We start from the raw sequence: 23871 nt of genomic DNA on the forward strand, positions 1-23871 counted from the left end.
TTTGATGTTCCGGTAGCATGTACACGGGCATACACTCCTCGCAACTACTAGCGCTCGGGGCTCCGTTCATAGACGGCAACGTAATGTCATTGAGCAAAAAAGAAAGCTGAATCAGGTTTCAGCTAAAACACAAGAGCACAACAGGTGCTGGCACCGTTATTTTACATAAAACCATATATACGGGTGGAATCGCGAAAACAGTACAGTTCATTACGTCTCATCAAACGCGAAAAGTGAACGCGGAGCGTGACCGTCGTCGTCATCGACGCCAACACGAATGGTACCAAAAGTCACGTGACCCCAGCGACGGGAACTGCGCAGTGAATGAACGTCGTAGGGCTCTGGCGCCGTTGCCCGCCTATCGCATACGCTGATTTCTACTCTCCGCGTGTACACGCGAGCACCTAACGGGGAACTGCGCAAGTGGACTAGCTCGGTATAGGGTGGCAACTACGGCGGGGTTCGCTTGCACCCCGAACCCGGAGCTCGAGGGGTGCGACGGCGTGGAGTATGGAATTCGGCGGCGGCGCTGGGCGCAACCGGTTCGTTGCGCCGAGCAAGAACATCACGACGTGCGGCGCCGCAATTAACAGGCCGGCTCCTTCCCTTCCAGACTGGACCAACCACTGTCCATCGGTATCGACTCCAAGCGATTTCGGCCGCTCGAGCAACGTGGAATACGTCGACGGCGTCGACGACGTCGTGGAATACGTGGAATACGTGGAATACGTGGAATACGTCGACGACGTAGAAGACTTGAACGTTAGGGTGGTTCTGGGAGTAAACCCCCTTGGAGGTTGGCCTCGGTTGCTTTTGTGTCTTGCCTGCCTCCCACGCCGGCCACGTGGACACGGCAGCCGCGTGTGGAGGATCGTCCGAGTCAGACCGACACCACTATCTTCCCGCCTGACAGCACTCCGCAAGATACTCGGGGTGGACAGAGCACTTCTCTCTTTGCTCTGTCATCACTTCTGTCACTCAGGACGTTCGTCTGAGAACTAAAAGTGAGTGGGAAAGTGGCATCATGAATCTGCGGCACTACATTACTTCGCATGCAATGGTGACAGTCAGCGCGACGGGCAAATGACGCGTCGATTTATAGATGAAACCCATCTGCTGTCGTTCCGAGTTTCGGTGCGCACCGGCAGCTCTAAGACTCACCTACACCTTGGCTGAGAGGGTCAAATGTCTTTTCCACTGCATCGTATTGCTTGTATTCAGTGGCCAGGCGCGCATACTGGAAACCATATGAGTGCGCTGTCACTCGTTACGTCGGGCTCCGCAGGATGGCGGTACTTGTCCGTGCTAAGCACATGAGTGTGCTGCACGTTACAAACTCTACCTCACCGAACGCAACGTATTGCCTTGAGTCCAATGTGAGGGCTATTAATAACATCTCTGTTGACGCCACCGTTGAGCATTGGGTTGAAACAGAGGAGACGACGCACGCCGGTGTTTTTTTTTTCTTCGGCGTGCGGCCGCAGTGGCCAAGGCCGGGCCATGTCCGTGGCGCATCGGCCATGTATGTGGCCGTTTCCAGTGTTGCCAAGCAAAGAAATTGACAGCTAAACTTTTCAACGAATGCCACCTATAGAAACATGTCTATCTAAGTGCGGCCTTGGGGGGGGGGGGGGGGGGGGGGGCTCCCCAAAATGGAACCACCGCATTTACAGAAGTCATTTTTAAAAATGCCACAATACCCTCCGTGCAGACAGTTAACCAGCTTAAGCTGTAATATGTGGCCGGCGTATTGCGTATGACGCGTGGCCTACCCACCTCGAAGTGACGTGCTGCTGGTGTTTGACATTGCCACGTTGATGCTTCCCCGCCCGCACCGAACAAGGAGGCAGGCGCGCACGGCCCAAAAACTCACACTACTCTTGCGAGACTGCTCGTAATATCTGTTACCGTGTTCTTGTGTAGTAGCTGATAAACACAGGGTAGCGTATTAGTCTCCCGGAAAGTAAGGGGGGATGAAGAAATGAAATGCACGACGCACTCAACAAAAAAAAGTCGCTGTGCCGTGCCCTGCAACCCTTGGGCTGCTTTTTTTGTTACGGTTATTAGAGAGCCCTTCGTATGATCTGTCTGTTCCGTAATTACCATGTTGACCGGGACCCGACTGCGCCTGCGCGTGCGGGAAGGGCGATTGGATTGGTTTGGAAAAAACGTTTATTGGGCCGGCGGTTAAAGCCCAACACTAAGACTTCAGACTTGGCCGGAGTCGCCCTCGCCGTCGCTGCCAGGCCCGAGCCTCGCTTCCCGTCATCGGGTCGCTCGGGCTCCTGCCTGGTCAACGCTACGAGGACCCGCTGGACGGCCTGGATTTGGAGGTCTTGGTCTTCGGATCACTTCGCCTCCTCAACGGCGGGTGGCAGTCTTCCTGTCGTGGATTCTTCCGGGAAGTTGAGACAGTCCCAGACGATGTGCTCGAGGGTCGCGGTGGCTTTACGACACACCCTGCACGTATCGTCTGGGTGCGTCTCCGGGTGGAAGTCGCCCATCAGCGGAGCGAATGCGCGGGCATGGAAGGGCCGGCCCGCGGAACTACAGTATAGCCCACTTATAGCGAACCCGGTTTTAACGATATAGCGGCTATAACGAACAAATCTTCGTTTCCCGTTACCATTGGTATACATAGATTTTCTGTCCATATATAGCGAAAAGCGGATTTAACGAAGTGATTTCGGTTTCCCGTTGTGTTCGTTATAAGCGGGCTCGCCTGTAATCCACTCTACCGCGACGAGTGCCCAGACGGGCCCCGGTCAACACTGTACGCACATACAACACAGAGCATACATAGTGCTAAAAGGCTCTAATGTGGTTTACGACTGATCGGAATAGCGGAATAGATTACTACAACTACCTGTCTACGCGCGAACAAAACGTCACCACAACACGACCACGGTCGACATTGGCGCGAACGAGCGGCCAATTAAACCGACGTCGGTTGGGAACGCATGTACGTGCTCACTCTAATAGCAAATTTTGAAGATTTGCTTTAGTCATTCGCTCACATGCTTGAGACTCCCACAAGTACCAAGACATGTCGTCGCCGCGAGCGCGCGTTGACAGGGTCCTTCTCTTTTCGCGTGATCTTTCGGTGTGCTGTGGAAGCTTAGGAGTCCCGCCCCATTCCTTTCATCGGTTTTTCCAGTCGTGAGTGGGGTGCAGGATTCATAAGCAAAATGATAAAAAAAAATGGCCCGAACGGAACGCAGATAGTCAGACTTCCCCGTCGCAAAGCGATGCTGCGGCGCAGAACATCGCAGCAGCAACAGACAACGCCCGCAATCGGACGTAATTGCAGGGGTCACCGAGAAGCTAGGCATCATGAGCAGTCACGCTCGCGTGGTGCGAGGATGTGGACGAAACGAGGAAGGGGTCGCAGCAAGGGCGAAGATGCGATGCTTTGATTTGCAATAACTCCACTAATACTCATCGCTTTCGCAAAATTCTTAAAGGAAGTTATTAATAGGACATTGATTTACCTGAAAATGTGACACCTATGTATCGGCAAAACCTCTTTCAAGGCTCCTTTAAGTGCTTCAGGATTGTCCAAGGTTCTCTAACCAACAGGTCGTGAGATTTTTTTCCAGTTATTGCATTTTTTCTCACTACGATTTTCTTTTTGCGTTCCTGTTGTTTAGTGTTTGAACCTCATTTTCCCGCTTTTCTGCTTTCGCCTCATTTCATTTTTCCTCATCTCAAGTAGCAATCCCCGCCATTAGTGGGGATAACCTCCTCAGTATTCATTAAAGTTCTCTCTACTAAGAGAGAGATGAACATCAATCGAGTAATGATCCAATGGAGCCAAGAATAAGTTTTATTAGCACCAGTTTAAAAGGCAAAAACAGGCGACAAAGGTGTGCAAGAAATAGGCCACGAAAAAAAAAACTGATTGAGAAAAGTACATTGTCAAGTGAGCACTAAAAGGGTGTTCCGCAGCCACTTCTCATGCACTTTGGTCCCGTCCTCTTAGGAGTCATGCACTCAGCAGTCGTCGGCGGGCGGCTTGTGCTGAGGTCCAAGTGCTTTTCCGAACGGGCTCCATATTGGCCACTCCTTGAAGCGGTCAGAAGCCAGGTATTCGTTGAGTTTAGGCAGGGAAGCGACGCGCTTGCAGTACTCCTCGAGCTGAGGGTAGCTCTCGCGGAAGGTGCGTGGGCCCAGGGTCTTCACGACCTGCGCGGTGGGAGGAGGAGGAATAAACTTTATTTAGGCGAGCCTTAGGTACTGATGTCTGGACACCCGCCTGATGGGAGGTTTCCTCTATAGTCCGGGATACCCTGGCCTGCGCTGGGTTGCCGGGCCCTCTCCACCAGGCTATGCTGGGAGGAGAGGTCGGAGCTGCTAAGCTGTGCCACCCACTGCTTGTATGTAGGTTGGGGATTAGGAGTGAGGGACGGGGTTTGTTGACACCCCCATACCAGATGGTATAGGGTGACTGGGTGGGGGCAGTATTTGCAAGATGCGGGGTAGGGGGTGGGGTGCATTGCATGGAGTAGTGTATCGTGGGGGTAAGAGTTCGTTTGTAGTCGTCGGAATATTGTATCTTCGGTTCTGGATAGGTGTGGGTGGGGTGCTGGGTATTGTTGGCGCCTGGCTAGGGCGATAGCAACTTATTCAGCTGTCTTTATCGATTTTGTAATGGTCGTGACTTAACCGCACGGTAGGCAAAAAAGGGTATTTAGTGCTCATCGTGCTACTATGCTCGCTTCAGTAAGAAATACTTCCGCTTTGGTTAAGCACACCGTCAAAAATGCTCGGGCCGAAATATTACTATCGTTCGATCAATACCGTTGCTGTAGACACACTCTCTCTTTTAGCAAAGGAAATGAAGGAGACTTTCAAAATATGACAGGACGGGCCATCTGCGTTATCTAGCCCTTTCAAGACTTCATGACTCTGAGTTGGTGTATCTAGAGAGGTTGGGATGGGGCGGATATCTCATGGTCACGTTGGACATTTAGGAAACCCCTCCGACACGTGCACTAGTGCGTTTTAGTGCGGAAGCACTCCTATACCATACCATGCTTGTGTTAGCGGATGCGAGATGAAGCCTTAGCAAAGGCGTCACTGTTGCTAAGAGGCCAGACGAACTGCTGGACAGGGGCATTTGGGCATGCTCCGTACTGACGTTAATACGAGCCTTAGGCTTTGAGGTCTAACGTCGTACAACAGACCCGCAGCTTAATGTAAAATTAGTTTGGCTTTGCTTGACAGATACTTAGATTTAACTGCATGGCTGCCACGTTAAGCCTAAGAATGGACCCAGCATGGGCAATTACCCGCGGCTATTTCTCCTAGTAACAAAGAGAAAAAGGAAAAGACAAAAAGGAAAAGGGTGGTGGCGACGATTTAACAACTACATGGTGAGCTACGCGACCGCGAGACCTCCACCACAACTCGTTTCATGCTACCTGGCTTCGGCACATACACGCAAGGGAGAATTGGGGAAAAAAGTTATGAAGAAAACTAGCCAAGCAAGTCAACAATTTCAGTCCGTCGCGAAGTACAACCAACCAACAAATAACTGAATCTACCATCCAATCAATTAGCGCGCAAGAACAAGGAGGGTCGACCGCAAGGAGTCTGTGTGCGTACTCCGAAGCCTATTTGCCTACAGGGTACCATATTCCGGCGATGATATTGCGAACAACGCTTTATAAGCAAGAATATGTGCTTCTTTAGCGTGATAATCTGTAAGCGCCACAACCAAACCTTCTTTCGTTTGTTGTGAGATACTTCTGCACACATGCCAGGATTGCACATGCATTGCACACAAGGATTGCCAGGATTGCACGTTCCATGATTGGACGCACATTTAAGCGTTGTCTTTCGCAAAGTAAAAGATCAGTTCTTAATCAACGTCTCTGTTGTAACTTGAGTAAGATTACTCCGCAAAAGACACGGGCATGCAAAGGAATAGATACACCATACAGCGTAAACTTTCAACTAAATTTACTGTGCTACTGTGGTGTTCCCTTTTGATACATGTATGCAAAATATTTGTGGGCCAAACGACGGCTGGTGTTCTTTGCCCGTGGGAAATCATCTGGGCTTGGTATATCTATTGGTTATGAGAGTTAGCTTGCCGACGGTACACAGGTGATAAGGCGCTCCGCAGTGGAGGGCTCCGGATTAATTTTGACCACCTGGGGATCTTTAACATGAGCCGAAAGCCGGACACACAAGCGTTTTCGCTTTTCGCCTCCATCAGAAAAGCGGCCGCCGCGGCCGCTTTTCTGTGATGAGGTACTGCAATGTGATGAAGTACTGCAAAAAAATTGTGATGAAGTACTGCAAACGTGTTCGACATGGCATCGTTTACCCACCGTGGACCACGCTACCTCGAAGCGAATTTCAGCTCCCCCGCGGCCTTAAAAGCCGCCAATTTAAGCCAGATCGCTTAAACTGGTCCTATGCCACAACTTTTCCATTTAAAGTACATATATTACGGAAAAGAACGCACAACGCGCTACAGCGGAAAATTCACCGAGCCGCCGTAGGCGCCCATGCGCCGCGGAGCAAACGCCCAAGCCAGCAAACCGGCCAGCTACGAGAGGGCGCTGCACACGCAAGATGGCGGCGCCCTCGTTGGAATGGTCTATACTAAGGTGGCTAGAATGAGAAGGTGTGAAATGCGCGGAGCAGCGCCCTTGCCCGCCGGGGGCCCCATTTCGCGGGCCTGCCGCTAGGGGAGCATTGGGCGCCTCGGTGACAGGCGCGGTAGGATCGAGGCACCCTAAGGCGCGGTAAGACGAGGCGGCCGGCGGCCCAGTCGACGGGCTCGCGATTCATTTCGCACGTGATCATTGATAAACCGTGATCTTGGTTCTGGTGGACATTATTTGTGATACTTGTGAGTTACACGTGTGGAATGATGGCAGCCATGCCATCAACTGCGAAGAAAAAGACACAAAGGTGGTGTTTCGTACCGGGATGCGACGTGGGCTACACGAAATGTGTTGAGAAAGTGTCCCTGTTCCGCGCACCGGCTTGCCCAGAACAGTTCTCAAAGTGGGCTCGTGCATTCCCAGGGCTGACAAGCCTCTGCAGGAAAATTGTGTAGGCATTTGTATGAAAATTTGTCTGTATAGGCATTTGTATTTTGTTACTATAGGGGAAAAATGCATTGTGCGAGTTATTGAAGTGCGATGCAGATCTCAGGAATGTTTTTTTTTTCTTCTATTTAAAGCATTGGCTTGTACCTCCTGCAGGTTTATCATCCGGGATTTCACGCACACTGTGAACGGCACGCGTAAGTTCACATACCCCGCAGTGTTCCTCGACAGAAAGACGAGGCGCTACCTACGATATTTCCGAACCTTCCGAAATACATTTCGAAGACCCTGCCTAAAGAAAGGAAAAGGCGGCCATATTTTTCACATGACTCTCCTAGCACCAAGAAGAGCTGCAAGAGTACGTGACATATCTGAAGCATGCCAGTCGGCAGAAATGGAAACCCAAATTCATGAACAAGGGACGGCAGTTAATGCTCCCACCAAGCATTTCATCTACGATCTTAGGTGCAACATGCCTGATGTGTCTCATATCGGCTGCCCAGAGCACGCAGTATCATTGACAGAATCAGTCACGACTCACGCGATTTTTTGCCTTACAAGAATTCATTTCTTACTAAAGTGCCTGAACCAAGAAGAAAATGCAAAGAAAGGCAAGAGGCTAAAGCCCGGTGTCTTGTAAAGTAGCTTTGTTTTGTAAATATCTTGAGAGTTAAAAGAGTGGAAATATTTTGCAAACGTGTAAATATTTGTAACTTTTGCAAATAAAATGGTTACCACGAACTTGTTTTACTTTTTTATTAGTGGTTGCAGCATATTGCTTGTAAAATACACGGATCGATAGGTAAAATTCGCATTATGCGCCCTGTATGCTAAACCGAGGATTACAGTAGTTCACACCTCGAAGCCTCCCTACCGAGACCGGTACCCACTACTTTCTCTAACGGGACCCTGTAATATCGCGTGGAATGCAGGTGCACCTTACCAAACCTCGAAAATTTTTCTGTTTAAAGTGAAGGCCTCAACCTCCAGAAGCGTTATACTCCGCTTGGTTCGCAAAGATTGATGCAAAAATACGCAGTTCGTCCTCGTATAGTGCTGAGAAGCAAGCTCAGTATAATGGCCGGTGACCATAACTGTGAAAGAGCACTTAGGTTACACATTAGGCGGCTTTAAGCGCGTGGGAAAAGATTGCGGGCTCCGAAATACGGCAGCGGCGCGGCCAGGATAGCCAGGATCGCATGCGCGCGGCGGCGCAGCAGACGCCGTTCTTACCGCGCCGATACCTACAGCGCCGCCACACGGGAGGCACGCGCAAGTGAGCCAGCTTCGGGCGGCCGGTTTTCACACCTTCTCATTCTAGCCACCTTAGTCTATACACCATTTTCCATAAGCAGCCGGGAAAGGGGGAAAATACTCTCAAACCAGTTCTCTCGGCGGCCGACCAGCGTTGCCTGTGCGCGCTGGGCTGCTAAAATCGCCCGGCGCGGTGTGCTCCGCTGCGTAGTTCCGGAGTATTTCGCACCGTGTGCTTAGTTTTTGCGGAACTTTCAACTGTTTTAGCCAATGCTGCGATGCCGTTCAAGGCGCAAACGTCGCTTGGCCAGCACTGCGCGGTGGTGGGTTATTGAACAACCAGAGAAAGCGAGAAACAGTCGCTGACAGGACGCATGTGCACGACACTGCCTGGAGAAAATGCACTGCGGTTGCGGCGTGTTTTTGCTACATCGCTTCCCTATGCACAGCGAGTTGAGATATCGGTGGATGCCGTTGATAAATCGCCACTACTTTGTACCAAATACCAACTCCAGTGTTTGTTGGGTGCACTTGGACGGCAAGCAGACGGAGTAAAATCCATGTATTACACGCATTGCTGCGACAGGGAACGGAACCCCCTGAAATGTTAGAAGCAACTTTATCTTTTACATTACAGCATTGATTGATTGGTTGATTGATTAATTGATTCAATATGGTGTTTAACGCCCCAACGCTTCATGGGTGATGAGGCGCGCCGCAGTGGAGGGCTCCGGGTTAATTTTGACCACCTGGGGATCTTTCACGAGCGCCGATACAATACAACATTACAATAACTTCTGGTTCCTTGTAGTCAATTTAAAATATCATGTATTGTTTGTAATTACAGCCGATTGGCATTAAACAATCCCATTTTCATTTAATCTAACCTTTAAAATCACGGCGTTTTGTTTACTTTTTTTCAGGCCAACGCTTTACACTGCCAAACGATATGAAAAGATAACTTTCTCCATCGCACACTGCTGGTCGATAGCAGGATAAGCAGGCAGCCCAATGTAGAAAGGCAGCTCGAGCTACGCGCGTATCACGCGCGTGAACGCTGCATTTGGAAAATAGCTCAACCTGTTCACAACGCGGTCAAAGGAAAAGCTTCTACTCCTTTTGCGTTGTCACGGCATCTAAAGTATTACAATTACAAAACAGTTACTGCTGGTCGCGTAAAGCATTTGTGGTGCAAGAAGCGGTTTCACAAAGGTGGGCTCCGAGCGACAGGCCACATGCGCTGCGCAGAGTTAGGTCAATCATAATCATGATCATGATCAACCAGAATTAACTCGCCCGAACGTCGACCCTTCTGCTCAACCTTCGAATAGTAATTTGACTGGTTGTGCGATCGTGTTATTTTTCCGCCCAGGTAATTTCGTTTTGTCAGTAACCGTCATCAGTCTAGTTAAGAAAGATTATATTGCATTGCGATGTCAACAGCGTAGCAATCGCCTCGTCGAAAGCCCATCGCGGCACGGATCACCGTGACCCACATATGCTGTGCGCGCTCCGCATTCGACGTCCGCGCTTCCGTAAACATGACTAATCGGTGAACATAACAAGCACAATGGCATTGAAAACACGTATTTACTCCCCGATATCGATTTCAATGTTAGTAGTCGGTGCCAATACCGGAACGTTTGCATCGCGGAACTGCGGAGCACCACCGGCACTACCACCACACTGCTACTACTGCTTGCAACAGCCGAAGTCGGCATTTTCCACTCTGGCAGCACATTAGGACCTAAAATCCTTACGCAGATGATGAAAACAAAACAGAGCACACACACACACACAAGCACTGCAACCGCTAACTTAACGCCAAACCACTAAGGTTCACTCGGAAATGCACGGGTGCCGAGCAGACGCATAGAAAGAATGGAGCACCAGCGCGAAGGTTTCGGTATGGTCCCTAGAAATACTTGCTAGTCTGCCGTCCGGCGGCCGCGAAGGGGGCTCCTCCGTGATGCATGCAGCGGCGGCGCTGCACGCAGTCGGAGCGCGGCCGGCCAGTCAGCCCGGCCAGTGTCGGCGTGGGGAGCAGTGCAGCTGGCGGCGCTTCGCTGTGCTGCATTCGTAGGTATGGGCGCTTTCAGCCGATTTTAAGGGCGCATTTTCGTCCTCTACAAAACAGATTAGCCAAATAAATTGGTTCCTACGAATACGAAGAGTTTGTTACCGAAGCATGAATTAATGCCAGTACGTTTTTTGCGAATTAAGAACGATCGAGCCGCCAAACCATGGAATCGTGTCACTGCGCTCTATCCTCGATATCCTCTTCAAGGGAAAAGGTTTCGACACATTCTGGGGGGCATCGGAAACACTGTCGGCACGGAATCTTTTTCTAGCTGGGGCACATCACGCGGTATTTCGACTAAGTTACTTAACAAAGAAGCGTTTTTGTGTATGCCCCCACCGTACAGTGCCGTGGATATATAATTGATTGATTGTAGGGTTTTAACGCGCCGACGCAACGCAGGCGATGAGGCGCGCCGTAGTGGAGGGTTCCGGATTAATTTTGACCACCTGGGGATCTTTAACGTGCGCCGAAATCACGTACACACGGGCGTTTTTGCTTTTCGCCTCCATCAGAAAAGCGGCCGCCACGGCCCGGAATCGAACCCGCGACCTCGTGGATATATAGCGCGTGAAAATATTTGTGTTGTGTGTGGGCGCTTCATAATTTTTTTTTTTTTTTTGAGGCGCTTTGGAACCATCCTCACTTCTCTTTGCTTGGGAGTCAAATACAGTATTCCCTCGTTATAACGAGATCGCTTTATTCGAAATTTCTTCTGGTCCCAACCCAAACGCATGCTTTTTAGGCCGCATTACTCGAAGCGCTCGAATAGCCTGACCCGCTTGTAGAGCGAAGTGTCGAGCGGAGGCGTCGCCCATTGGCGGCGACCCATCGGCAAGTCAGGAGGTCAACATGGCCGGTCAACGCAAGCTGGTCCCCGGGCGATTTTCTGGAGTCAGTTCATGCTCGATTTACGTCAACCGACTTTAGACAAACGGTCCAACTGCGTGGTACGGTCCTTAAATTTTGTTCCTAGACATTGGTGTGGGCGCGACGGTGTGCGAACACCGACACTCGAACCGTAGAATTAGCAGTGTCGTTGGCGAGGGAACGCCGAAAAGCGCTTGTTTTGCAAACTTCACGGCTGCACACCGCGAGGAAAATTTGCCCAGTGATCATGCTAAGCCTCTAGAGCGAAAACCGTCAGTTTTCATGATTACGCTGTGTGCCCAGAGTGAGCGGGTAATCATTTTTTGAGCGCAAACAAGCACAACCCTAGACTCTATAGCCACGGCATTTGCGGCGGTTTCCAGCGCGAAATTCGCGTATCATTCCGTGACGCCCGCACGCCTCCCTATAAATTGGCCACAGCCACTGACACTTTTATGGGCGACGACCACGGCCTCATGCATTGCTGGTCAAATCGGAGATGGGGTTGCTCGTGCCCGATAAAAACTTGAAACAGCCAAAACTCACTTCGCTTTTTGCACCCGAATAAAGTTGTTCTTCTCTGAATACATTGTGTTTTGGTTCCTTGCAGTTGTGGTGCAATTAAAGCTCAATTGCTTAAGCTCTTCTCGAGCGGTTGCTTTTATCGAAATACCGCTTATAACAAATTTTTCCGCCGTCCTGCCGACTTCGTTATAACGAGGAATTACTTATATGCTTTGAAGCTTGAACGGAATCTGACCAATTTGCATCGTTCATTAACTAGGCCCCATCGCACGTCGAACGCTGCCTCCTCAGTTGGGAATACAGTATCTGTTAAATGTAAATGCCGAATAAAAGTAATAGGAATGTACGCACGCATATTGTTTTTGGCACTTTCAATCAACAGACAGAAACTGTGGTACTAGCTTCTATTTTGCGCGCCTGTAATTTTTGTGAATTCCACGATTTGGAAAATTCGCTACCTTGAAGAGTGCGGGAAACTTTTTCATAGAATCAGGCTGCCAAACAGTAACTGCGCTTGCATTCTTCATTACACAGGGCTTTCTTTTTTTCTTTTTTTATCGCCCGCATACTCGGAGTGAATCACGAGACGCACGCAGGGAAAGCAACAAGGGAGAACATCTGTGTTATGGCAATCATTTTACTTGCGGCTGTTTGAAATTAAAAACATAAGTTCTTAAGGCTTATTTATTTCAATGACCATATGCCTTGGGGAAGTAGAAGGGCTCGGCCAGAAGTATTTAGGAATGGGTTTTTTGGTAAAGGATTTCACTGCAGCTTTTTTTTTTTTTCTTTTTTCTCGAGTCAGCCAGGACGGGTACATGCAGACCTCCTTCAATACATGACGTTCGGGGATAACCACGTAGTTTTCACAATTAGCACAAACACTGCGTGTGGCGCCGCCGGGCTCTCCTGGAACGGATCTCACTGTCTCAACAATGCGCGAAATAATGGTTCCAGCGGTGGTAGCGAAACGGCTAATCTCGTTGCTGCGGTTTCATCCTTCTGTCTCACTCGCGAAGGTAAGCGTCCGCAAATAGCCTAGGCTCCGTAGCCCGATTCGCGAAAAATTCGGGCCGCCGAAATTAAAAGGTCCTATAGTAGTTCTATCGCAGCTTCAATTGTGAGCTGATGTACCCCGATCCGCTGAATTTCACCGCTCTAACTGGCCGCCAAACCTCCATGCGCGCCCGCTCTCCGCGGCAGTAGCGCGCGGCACTGGACGGCCGGCGGCCGCTCTCGCTCCCGCCGCTCGGGCGCTCCGATTGCTGGCAGCGCCCTCTGCGCAGCGCTGTGCGTGCATCAGCGGCGCGGACACGCCTCCCCATAGAGAAGGCGCGCGGACGGCAGACTAGCAAGATTTCTAGGGACCCTAGTTTCGGCGGTCGCTTCATAGACGGCGCTAGCGGTCCGGTCAGAATAGAGTTCCTGTATATAGCTCCCGCAGGGAGCTAAGAGTTGCGCGACCCTTTTCCACGCGCCGCCGTGATTGCGACACTCCGGTTATCCATGCCGCGCAGAGAAGCCCCCACTACGGCTGCGCCGCAGCCGCCGACGCGGGCGGCACCACGCTCCGCTCAGGAACAGCAGCAGCAGAAGCGCGAGGCGCCGCCGACCGAAGCGCCCCCACCGCGCGTCGGCCGCCGTCGGAAGCGTGGCGGCGAGGCTCCTTCACCCGCGACGGGCGGCTTTCCCGCAGCAATCCGGATAACAAAGATGGCGGTCGGTCGCGCAACTCTTAGCTCCCTGCGGGAGCTATATACAGGAACTCTAGGTCAGAAAAAGCAAATGGCGGCACCCACCTCTAGCAAGGAAAATGGTGTATAGGCTTGGTATATCATTTCATAACGCGATGTTTATTGGAGGTATTACATGCCCACGCATGGCAGCTAACTGAAACGAGTACGGTGGCCTCCATACGGGTACTACATACACAACAGCAATGTGCCCAAGCGTTTTCTGGTATTCGACCCCAAGTTTCTAAACGATGCTTACAATGTCATTGTTTTGCTTAAGCCATTGTCCACGTTGCCTCTTCAACAGTAGAAGTTGTAACCTGAGAGCTGCTGGAAAATTTTAAGGGGAATATGTGCACAAAAAAAAAACTTGTTAGTTGAATTATGTTTATGTCTGAACAAAACTAGCTTACCCCCTGCGCGTTTTCAATCAACGAACATTGTGTCAAAGTCGTCACTCGTGTACAAACGTAAGGTTGTCGACAATGAGCGGATGAGCTGTCAGGCAGAAGTTTCAGCATCTGTGGCTTATCTCACAGAGTACGTGCACATGATCATGTAAGCCAATTAGGGGCAGCAAACTGAGGTATTCTGAGCACCTAGAAAAAAAAGTTGGTCACGACCTAACAGCCGTGAAAAATAAACGCGGGTGCTCGCTTAGGAATAAGGAGTAAGCACCAGGACTTAGAGCACGAACTGCTGTGGATAATTTTGATTAACTGAAGTGAAGGAACGATGCTTTCATAGGTTTTATATATTCCGAAGACAAAGTAGGAGATGATTTTAGAGTGGAAGTACGAGTTTGTTCACTAGCGCTAATGCGCAACGTCGTTTTCTTCTCTCAAACGTGCAAAGTGAATAAAACGACATTTAGTTGTTTTCTCACCCGCCGAGGTGGATGAGTGGCTAAGGCGTTACGCTGCTGAGCACGAGGTCGCGGGTTCGATTCCCGGCCGTGGCGGTCGCTTTTCTGATGGAGGCTAAAAGCAAAAACGCCCGTGTGTACGAGATTTTGGCGCACGTTAAAGATCCCCAGGTGGTCAAAATTAATCCGGAGCCCTCCACTACGGCGCGCCTCATCGCCTGCGTTGCGTCGGCGCGTTAAAACCCTACAATCAATCAATCAATCAATCAATCAATCAATCAATCAATCAATCAATCAATCAATCAATCAATCAATCAATCAATCAATCAATCAATCAATCAATCAATCAATCAATCAATCAATCAATCAGTTGTTTTCTTGTTTTCACTGTCCAAATTGAAGACAAGAACTAGGTGGATCACACGGCAGATACCGAAGCACGTAGGAAGATCCCTGTTTTAGAGCTCAAGTGAAGAATTCGACTTGCTCTTGTTACGGGTGGTTGCGAGCCAGGGCGAATGGCCTCCGGAACACAGTAATGATCGTGATGATGTGCACGTACCTGGAGTGTCTCGTAGAGGAGGAAGTCAACGTAGGTAACTGTCTGTCCGGCGGAGAAAGGGCCGTGCTTGGCCAGGTACGACACGAACTGCCGGAGTTTGTCGGCAACGTCGACCAGAAACTGCCGCCTCATCTCCTCCGTGTAGTCCGGGTTGTAGGTGAGACGCAGGGTCGACATCAGCACGTCGAATGCCTGTGGCCCGTCCGACAAAATGAATTTGCGGGTAGGAATAGTGAAAGCAACCGTGGTTCTAGCTCTCAGGTCACGCAAAATGGCATCGTTGAGAAATATGTTGACTTAGTTCATCCATTATACCATAGAGAGTGAGAAATTTGAATATATTCGTCCGAATGCTGCTCAGGGAATGCGAATTGTGTAACTAGTCTATCGCGTCATGACATTTTCAGTGAGGGATCACTAGTGACGAGATAAAACGGGTCTATATGGTATGACTGGTATGGGTGGAGCGCCAACTCACGTCCAGGCACCCCCAGTTCAAAAGAATGAGGACGCATGGGCAAGTAGACAATTTAATGGAAGATTTAATGGTGAATCTTTAAAACTGCGTAAGCATCTCATCTCTCTTCCTCTCGAACTTGAGTCTATAGGCCGGGTGCGCACCTTTGTTCCGGCTTTAGAAGCCGGCAGCACGGCGTTTCTCGCAAGCCGTTCGCACACCGTGCCAATTTTGCCCTCTTGTCGTCTCAGCGGTCACGTTTGCTCAGTCTTTGCAGGTTTTGTTTTAATTCTTTATTATTTCCAATGGGGTTAAAATACAATCATGTTAGTATACAGACAAGGGTCCCATAGTCAGGGGACTGCAACGGGACCTTTGAATAATTATTGCAAAATAAAAAATACACAGAAAGCAGTAAAAACCAAGCAAAGTAACTAAAAACAAGTAATTATAAAGAATGAACGCAGCTTAGGTAGCGCACAAGTAATGATCCACCCACAAATATTATGAATAAGCTAGAAGTGCGCTAAGTCGCGATTTTAGAACAAGGGTGCTGATTTGTGCCTGTTGGTGGAACATGACAAAGAAATAAAGCGCTAGGACAACGCGACAAGCGAGTGAACACCCACAAGGCGCTCGCTTTGAGTGTGTTGACTCGCTCGTCCCGTTGTCCTAGCGCTTCAATTCTTTGTCATTTTAAAACAATCCTATTCCTGCACGTCCCACACGTTTGTTCATGGGTATACCGCAGCGAGCACACGGGCGTCTACGCGACAGTTACAAATCAGTCATAAGTTGCCGAAGACGCTCAGGCCTCACAGACGCGCCTTCCCTTTCGGTCTCTTGTGTCACCGCTATAAGCGCTCCGTTACTCAAGGGAACTCTCTGTAAGCGAATCTGAGGCGGCACCCGCGTAGACAACCGCTCATATTTGCTTAGCACATTTTGAACAGTCCTCACCGCTACGTCAATTATTTCAAGTTGATAATCATGGGCGCAGCATTCTGAGAAGTCTGTTCGACCCCAGAAACGTACGCTGCACGTTATAGTACTTCGGCAGCAGTCCAGAGCACAGCTGTCGCTATGCCTCACCGTGAGCTCGAGCACCTCGACCCGTCGCCTCGTATCTTCGTCCTTTGGGGCCAGCCCATGCTTGCGGCCTAGGTAGCGCAGGATGGCCATGCTTTGCGTTATCCGCACGTCTCCATCGATGAGGTACGGCAGGTTAGGGAAGTGCAACTCGAGTTTGTACTTCTCGTCTAGCCACTCCTTATGGCTTGGCTCGGGGCCACTGCCGAAGCCGTACCTGTGAAGATATATGTATATTTGCACGTGGACTTATCGACAGCTACGCGTGGAGTATGCGCTTAGCTATCTTACTGGGGCATTGAGAAGCAGAATAAAGTTGGTATACATGATTGTAATACAACTTATAATACATCGCAGTCAGCAACACCGGGATTTTTGATAAACTAAACTGCGAAATAAACAGCGAAGCTGTTGTTGCTGGCCGTAATGTGTGCACTGTGCGGCATCATTAAAGATTTGAGTCACAGCTACTTTTACCGTTTACCACAGCGGAAAGCACGCGTTTTACGAGGAGCGCCAGGTGTCATCAAGGCTTGCGTGTGGCGCTCACAAAAAATACCAAGAAAACAGTTCACGCGCGTCCGCGCCTCAAGGGGGGAGCACAAGCAGCTCGCGCTACAGATGCCCAATTCGCGAAGCAGGTTGCCGCCACTTCTAGCGCGTGCTGACGCGTTTCACTTTGGGACAAATGTGAAAGCCTGCGGACAAAACGATCTGGGCCCGCCAGTTATGCATGAGGAAGACGTCGATATAGATGGATATGACCACGACAACCCGCACAGTGAAAAGCGACGATGGAACATGTAAATAAACGATGTCAAATCTAATTGAATGCGTGGTTGTGTGTCCTTTAGTGCTTACATAGAACGAAATCCTCCAGCTTCGCTATGGTTCAAGCCTTGCGAGACTTGGTGCGAGCTTCACCAATTATTTTGATTCTGAATTACCATTTTGTGCTGCAACATTGTTTGCTCTATACGAGTTTGTTCGCAGAACGCGTGCAGACTGACACTGACGAGCCCACGAGTTTTTGTTGGCGTGGTGTTGTTGATATAAGCATCGAGTGCTTATGGGCACAGTGTCGAACCAGAATACTCACGGCCTGGTGTGAACACGCCTCTTACGACACAGGCACGAGCCGGGCAATCTCCAAGGCTGCGGACAAGTTGTCTCGCATTTGAGCGTCTCCGGTGCGGCGGAGGGTGTTCAGCCACTGCGAACGCCTCGGCTAGTGATTGCTACGACTCCAAGCCCTCCTGTTAGGCTTATCTGACGCATTTTGCAGCCGACATCATGGCATCATTCCTCGGATATCGAGTATGCCCAGCCAACGACAACGGAGCACCTGTTAGGCTCCTTTGCGGCCCTCCACAATCACACCTTCGGCAACCCGGACATGGGTTACTTTCAATAAGGTCTCTCTCTCTCTCTCTCTCTCTCTCTCTCTCTCTCTCTCTCTCTCTCTCTCTCTCTCTCTCTCTCTCTCTCTCTCTCTCTCTCTCTCTCTCTCTCTCTCTCTCTCTCTATTCGGTGATCTAGGGTAGCCTTGTATGACTCCTTTTCAAATAGAGAACTTCGCAGTCTCCGTAAGGAATAGTAATCATGTAAATACAATCGTTGTACCTGGTTTCCAGAAGCCCAATGTACCATCTCGTCCACTCCCTGGTCTCTTAACGCTTAAATCACTGCGGTGGTGTCTACTATATCAAACGCGTTATCCGAATCTAATAATATCACGTTTAGGGAGTTTTATGTATTTCGCGGGCTCCATTACTGTGGTTATGGCACGAACGGGATCTCCTGTTAAGCAGAAGTTTGCCAAATCCAGCTCATCCTTTCAATGGTTCGATATCTAAGATGTTAAGTATATCTGGATAAACAACCTATATACAACAACGAGTAGGATGGTGATTCTTAAGCTCTTTTGGCATCACCGATTTCCTTAATTGGAACAACAATGCAATTTTTCCAGGCTCATATAATGTCCCGAGGCATTCTGAGAATAATACTGCAAGGTTTTAATGTACAGTAGACTCGCTATAGTTCGAACGCGGATAACTCTTAATTTTGGTTAATTCAAACTAATTTCAATATTTCTGTTGGTCCGATATTTTTTTTCAATGCATTTTAAATGCGCGTAATTCAAACTGCTCAGTTGCGTAAATTCGGCTAATTAGTACTTCTTCCTTGTCCTTGTAGGAGAATATCTGCTGCAGTTACCGCCTCAAGCAGCAGATTTGCATCATTTTTTCTCGAAAGGTCACAGATAAAGCCGAGTACCTGCATACACGTGTCAAATCGAAACCGCTAGTTCTTGACAAGTGCCGGAAACTCTCGCAATGAAGTGGCTGTGCTAGCTAGCACCGAAAACATTGTTTTGATATCTCAAGCTAACACAAAACAGTCCCCCATTCGGGATTTTTTTCTTTCGAAGTGTCAAGAGCACTTCAGTATTTTCTCTGAATGCTTTATTATAAAATCTATGTGAATGTTTCATACCGCATAAGTCGGTATGTTGCATGCATCGAGTCATATTTATGAGAGCTTCTGATAATTCAAACTTCTGAGGTCCCTGATCCTAAGGTACCTTTGAGTTTGAATGATAGCGAGTCCACTGTACATGAACTCCATATTTCAGTCCCTCTGTGGTTATTCCATCATTGCCTGCCCTCCCTCTCTTTTTTTCTCTTGATTGGGTTTACCCATCGGCTTTAAGTACTGGAAGAAACTCGCGGACAAAGTTATCCTTTCAGTACTATTTCGTCGTCTTACGTTGCTAGCTTACAAATCAGCATAGGAACCTCCGGCTTGATATTTTACCGTTTTCAGTTGTCAGAGTTTCTAAATAAGTTGTTTCGTTTCCGCAAGGCCTACGGTGTCATGAATCCGTCGGCTGTAGAGCCGCTCACAAGCACGCGACAACCCCTTCCTTTCGCCCATGCCCCGGGCCCACCCGAGCACTTCAAATATTGACATGCGCATACCGCCGCCAGAGTAATGACGCCAACTCTTCGTGGCCGCGTCTCCGGTGACGACCGCTGAGGGGCCTTTGCTAAACTTGAAGAGCCAAGAGACGCTGAACACCTGGCCTGTAACATGTCCTCTTTAAGAATCCTTTAGACGCAGTACCATCGCTATCATTCCGACTTCATATAAAGATCTCGCAATGTTGTGGAATGGACCCTTACAAGAACCAAGAATTGAAAGCCGATTAAGCTGGGCTGACACCGACACATTTGTGGTAGCGCTGTTGACGAACCTGACAACCTGAGCTGCATTTTGAGCTTTACTCTGATCACTGTATAGTGGTGAAGCCAAAGCAATATGGCCAACACATTTTCGATCAATCGACCAACCAGTCACTTATTCCAGTGACTTATTCAAGTAACCATCAACTGGTCGGTTAAATATTCAACGACTCTTTTCGTTGCCAACTTTTTCTGAGTTAACGGGTTACCGATAGTACATGCCGAACATGTAGCGGAGCTTACAAAAATCTGTTTTCTTGAAGTTAGGGAGCAAACTGCGATAACTGACAACACATGTCTCGGTAACTGTAATTTGTTGGGGCCAACTCGGTCTTCACTCCTGTGTCATTCTAAGCGGTAACCGTTCATCAACACAAAACCGACAGGAAGAAGAAATATAAACCAGCCCGCAAAGATGGTTACCGACTTTGGCGCTTTAAACTATTCTACTTTTGTGCACGGGACTTCGGGGCTCGTAATGATTCAGAAGCGGCGTGCCATGTCGGTGGAGAGGTACTGAGTTGAGCCTGACAAACCCTCCAAGGTGGCATCCATGACTGGAGGCAACAAGGCATGTCACCCGGCTATCCCCTTCCTACAATCCTTGACCCCTTTTGGGCTACGAGCCTCCTCGTTATTGAACACAATCAATCAATCAATCAATCAAGCAAGCAAGCAAGCAAGCAAGCAAGCAAGCAAGCAAGCAAGCAAGCAAGCAAACACGCAAGCAAGCAAGCAATCAAAGTGGCGTAAATTGCTCAGTAAATCTTAAAACACCTGATGAAAAATTCTCGCTTCTGAAGTAGAAAGAGCATGTACCTCTTGTCCTCGTAAGTGACCTCAGCGTGTGCCAGAAGGTAACGTATGGGTTCGGCCAAGCCCCGAATATCCCAGTATCCAAGCACGGGTACCATGATTGGTTTCCTCGCTACGGTGACAGTACACCGACTGGCTGATTGCGCCGTCGCAGGTTGTTTACGCTGTTCGATTCCCGGACCTCACGTACTGTAGCCTTGGAAGGATAAGGATAAGATAACGGGAATCTGAATTTGGCGGCCTCTTACCCTACATCGAAAGCTTTGTCTTACCCGTGTTAGGAGGCACTTGTACGGGGCAGGTCGCTTGGGCAGAGGGCAGTAGGTGGCCCCGAACTCGTCGCCATTATCTTGAAAGACTTGCGTTTAATCTGCGACTGAAAGGTTTAGTTTGAGCGCTACCAGAAGGGGAACGTGGCTTTCAGGGTGTCTGCAGAGAGAGAAGATGACAAAGGAAAGCAGGCGCTCTCCCTGGACTGGATGGGAAGTCGAGGCTGTAGATACCTTTATTGATAATGTCAGGGTATAGGATGACCGACTGTTGCCGCCACTACTTCAAAATAACAAACATTTTTCTTTGTGTTATTAGAGCGAAGCAGTCTATGACTGCGTTTTGGGAAAACATGTGCCCGTGGGTATTAAAGGAATACTGACACGAAATTTCAAGGCTGAGACAACTATGTAAAATGCTTTCTTTTTATCCGGAGACATCTCCCAGCAAGTTTAAATAGTAACCGTTGAGTATAACATAAATTAAATCGATTGTAATCTTTGCCCGCACGAGAAAGCCCAGAGCAGGCCAGCACAACATCACCTGCTACTTGCCCCAAACTCGCTGGCTGCGGTTGGCGGGCGATGCTACGCCGTGTGTAGACGTCATGGTTTTGGGAGGGACGTCATGCTGCCCGGGTGCATACTTGTCAACATTGTTGAGCAAGAACAAGACATTACGCACATATGAGGCAGAAAATCAATACAAAAAGGATACTTGCAGTGTTACTTTAATGATGCTTACTTTTTGCGATAGCAAATGAAACACCATGTCCACTGCAAAAAATTCACTCCGTCCCGCGCGACTATAACTTCTGGAGGCATTTTAAGAAATCGTGCAGGACTGAACGGTTGCTGGTCAGCATGCAACGGAAGGGATAGATAATACCAAGCATTACTGCGCCGCTTTTCTTCTTCCTAAGTTTGTTTCCCTCGCCAAATATTGTACGTTTAGTTACAACAGTATAACCTGGCAAAATTATGCATTTTTATGCGTATTCAGGGTTACATGGTCGGCTGAATTTTTAGTATTTTAGCAGCGGAGCTGTTGTAACTGGCCGTAAGGTAGCGAGTACAGAAAAAAACACGAGGAATATGCCGAGAATCGGTAAAACACGAAAGTGAAATGCGCCTTCGCAGGATCAGTTGAATGTATATTCTGCGTCGATATGAACTTGCACATCGCTATTTATATTTCGTCGGTATGGCACCGTCAGACGCACCAACGTCAGACACTGGATCGCACCTGCCGGAGCGCTGCGCAAACCCGAATGAAACCACCCGCCAGCCGAACGGGTTGCCGAACGGGTTGCCAGCGAATCGTTTGGTGAGCTCACGGCCGCTACAGCGAATGAGCATAATTTTCGGGGCAGTTGTGTGTGTGTGTGTGTCGGGGCAGTTGCAGGTCGTCGCTTGGCAACCGACGACCTGCTGGCGCGTCGCGTTGGGCAATGTGCGACCACTGCGTTACTGCTCCGTGGAGTGTATACGGCAGACGCTTGCGTTGCGACAAGCTCAGCTGGCGCCAACTGTCGGGGCTCATTAGCATCGTGATACACTACTTCGCTTCACCTCTTAGACGGCAGCAACATCTAGATGGAGGTGATAGGATGGATGGATATACGGCGCGTTCATTCGGTTGTCCGCGCTTCAGCTCATGGCGCAGTTGGTAAAGCGCCTGGAACCTCCCGTTGCGGCGACGGAGTTCCCGGCTCGAATCCTGGCGCAGCCGCGTCAATTGAACTTTCTCTGGCGATGTCATTTCCGTGACGGATATGACGTCAGTCAGATATTGATGGATTCCGGCATAAAACAAGTTTGTATTAAACGAACTCCAGCGCTCTAGTCAAGCATGCAAAACAAAAGAAAAATAAAAACTTCAGCGCTAATGCTAAAGTTGAGAAGACGCCCAGCTTGGGAGAGATCACCGCTGCCATCGCTTTCTCTAGAAGCCATTATAGATAATTAGTAAAGACATGGCTACAAGAGTGCCACTCCTTGCCGAGCGGACTTGCAGATCCCACCACTGCTGCCTCAAGTCGGTTACGAAGAGCTGGTGGAAGTCTACAACGCTGAGTATAACTTTGCGTTAACCACTCGCCACGGAGACGACGAAGACCTTTTCGACGCATATAACGACGACTAGCTCCGCACCTATGCAGACCACTTAACCACCTAACAGAGTATTAGCGCTGTGTGGTCGCAGATACCCTTGCGTCATTATACACAAACATACAACTATGAAACTTAATTGTGTGTCCGAATATGCTCACCTACAACAGCTTCACCATTCAAGTCTTGCGCGTGAGTTCAAGCTTCCCTGAATATTTTGATTGATTTTTCGATTTGTTTCATCGGGGATTTTAATTTGTCTTCGTCCTGCGATGGCAGTGTTTAAGGAACATTGTTATCTAGTTTGCTGAACTTTCTTATTTCTTATTTTGATTTCTTGTATTTTCCGGTTTAAAAAATTTTGTTCGGCCCGCTATATCTACTTTTATGTTAAAACGATTGAACACGTTAAATAACAATGCATTGTTGGGCATATGCAGGGAGAGGAGGGGGAATGGAACGGTTATGGTCATGCATGGTTATTGTAGGCAGTGTTGACAAGTAGCGGTGTATTGTATGGGAAAAACGGCGTGAAGAAGCGCGTTGTGAGGGGAAGCTGGCGACGGGAGCTAACAATAGGTTCCTGGCAGACGAGCTACAGGAACGAGCTTCGGAGGGGGCTATTTGGGGGCTGTGAAGTTGTGATCGCCTCGGCCGCACAGTTCAGCATAAATCTCAACGGCAGGTCCGCAGAAGGTCCAGGAAGGCTCTCGCCTTTATATCCTCAGAAAGATCTAAGCATCCCCCGTAATTTTTATCCATCCATTCGAATTCGTTGAGTAAACGGCACCGATGAACAGGAAAGAGATGAACTGCTACGAAGGCATGCGCAGCGAATACCCAAACGAAGAAGAAGCCGAGGATTGAAAGCGAGAGGAAGCCCACCATGTACGCCGCCGCTGGCCCCGCAGCCCTAGTAAGCGG

General features: G+C 49.2%; 2 protein-coding genes across 2 annotated transcripts in view; one reads left to right on the forward strand and one right to left on the reverse strand.

Moving 5' to 3' along the window:
* Positions 1–3810: 3810 nt before the first annotated feature.
* Positions 3811–20711, reverse strand: LOC144151909 (glutathione S-transferase B-like). The gene is made up of 4 exons (XM_077683075.1): positions 20570–20711; positions 16506–16719; positions 14957–15148; positions 3811–4185 (listed from the first exon to the last, which is right to left on the reverse strand). Exons 1-4 carry the CDS (start codon positions 20662–20664, stop codon positions 3994–3996), a joined length of 693 nt encoding a protein of 230 aa, XP_077539201.1. The 5' UTR covers positions 20665–20711; the 3' UTR covers positions 3811–3993.
* Positions 20712–23833: 3122 nt separating this feature from the next.
* The window catches only part of LOC144153419 (uncharacterized), a 46642-nt gene continuing 46604 nt past the window's right edge, over positions 23834–23871 (forward strand). The window contains exon 1 of the mRNA XM_077685066.1: positions 23834–23863. Coding sequence (XP_077541192.1) covers positions 23834–23863 — 30 coding nt within the window. The remainder of the gene's footprint in view (positions 23864–23871) is intronic.

This window comes from Haemaphysalis longicornis, unplaced genomic scaffold (assembly GCF_048455015.1).
Source record: "Haemaphysalis longicornis isolate Haplotype H1 unplaced genomic scaffold, Haemaphysalis longicornis Haplotype H1 scaffold_9, whole genome shotgun sequence".
NCBI lineage: Eukaryota > Metazoa > Arthropoda > Arachnida > Ixodida > Ixodidae > Haemaphysalis > Haemaphysalis longicornis.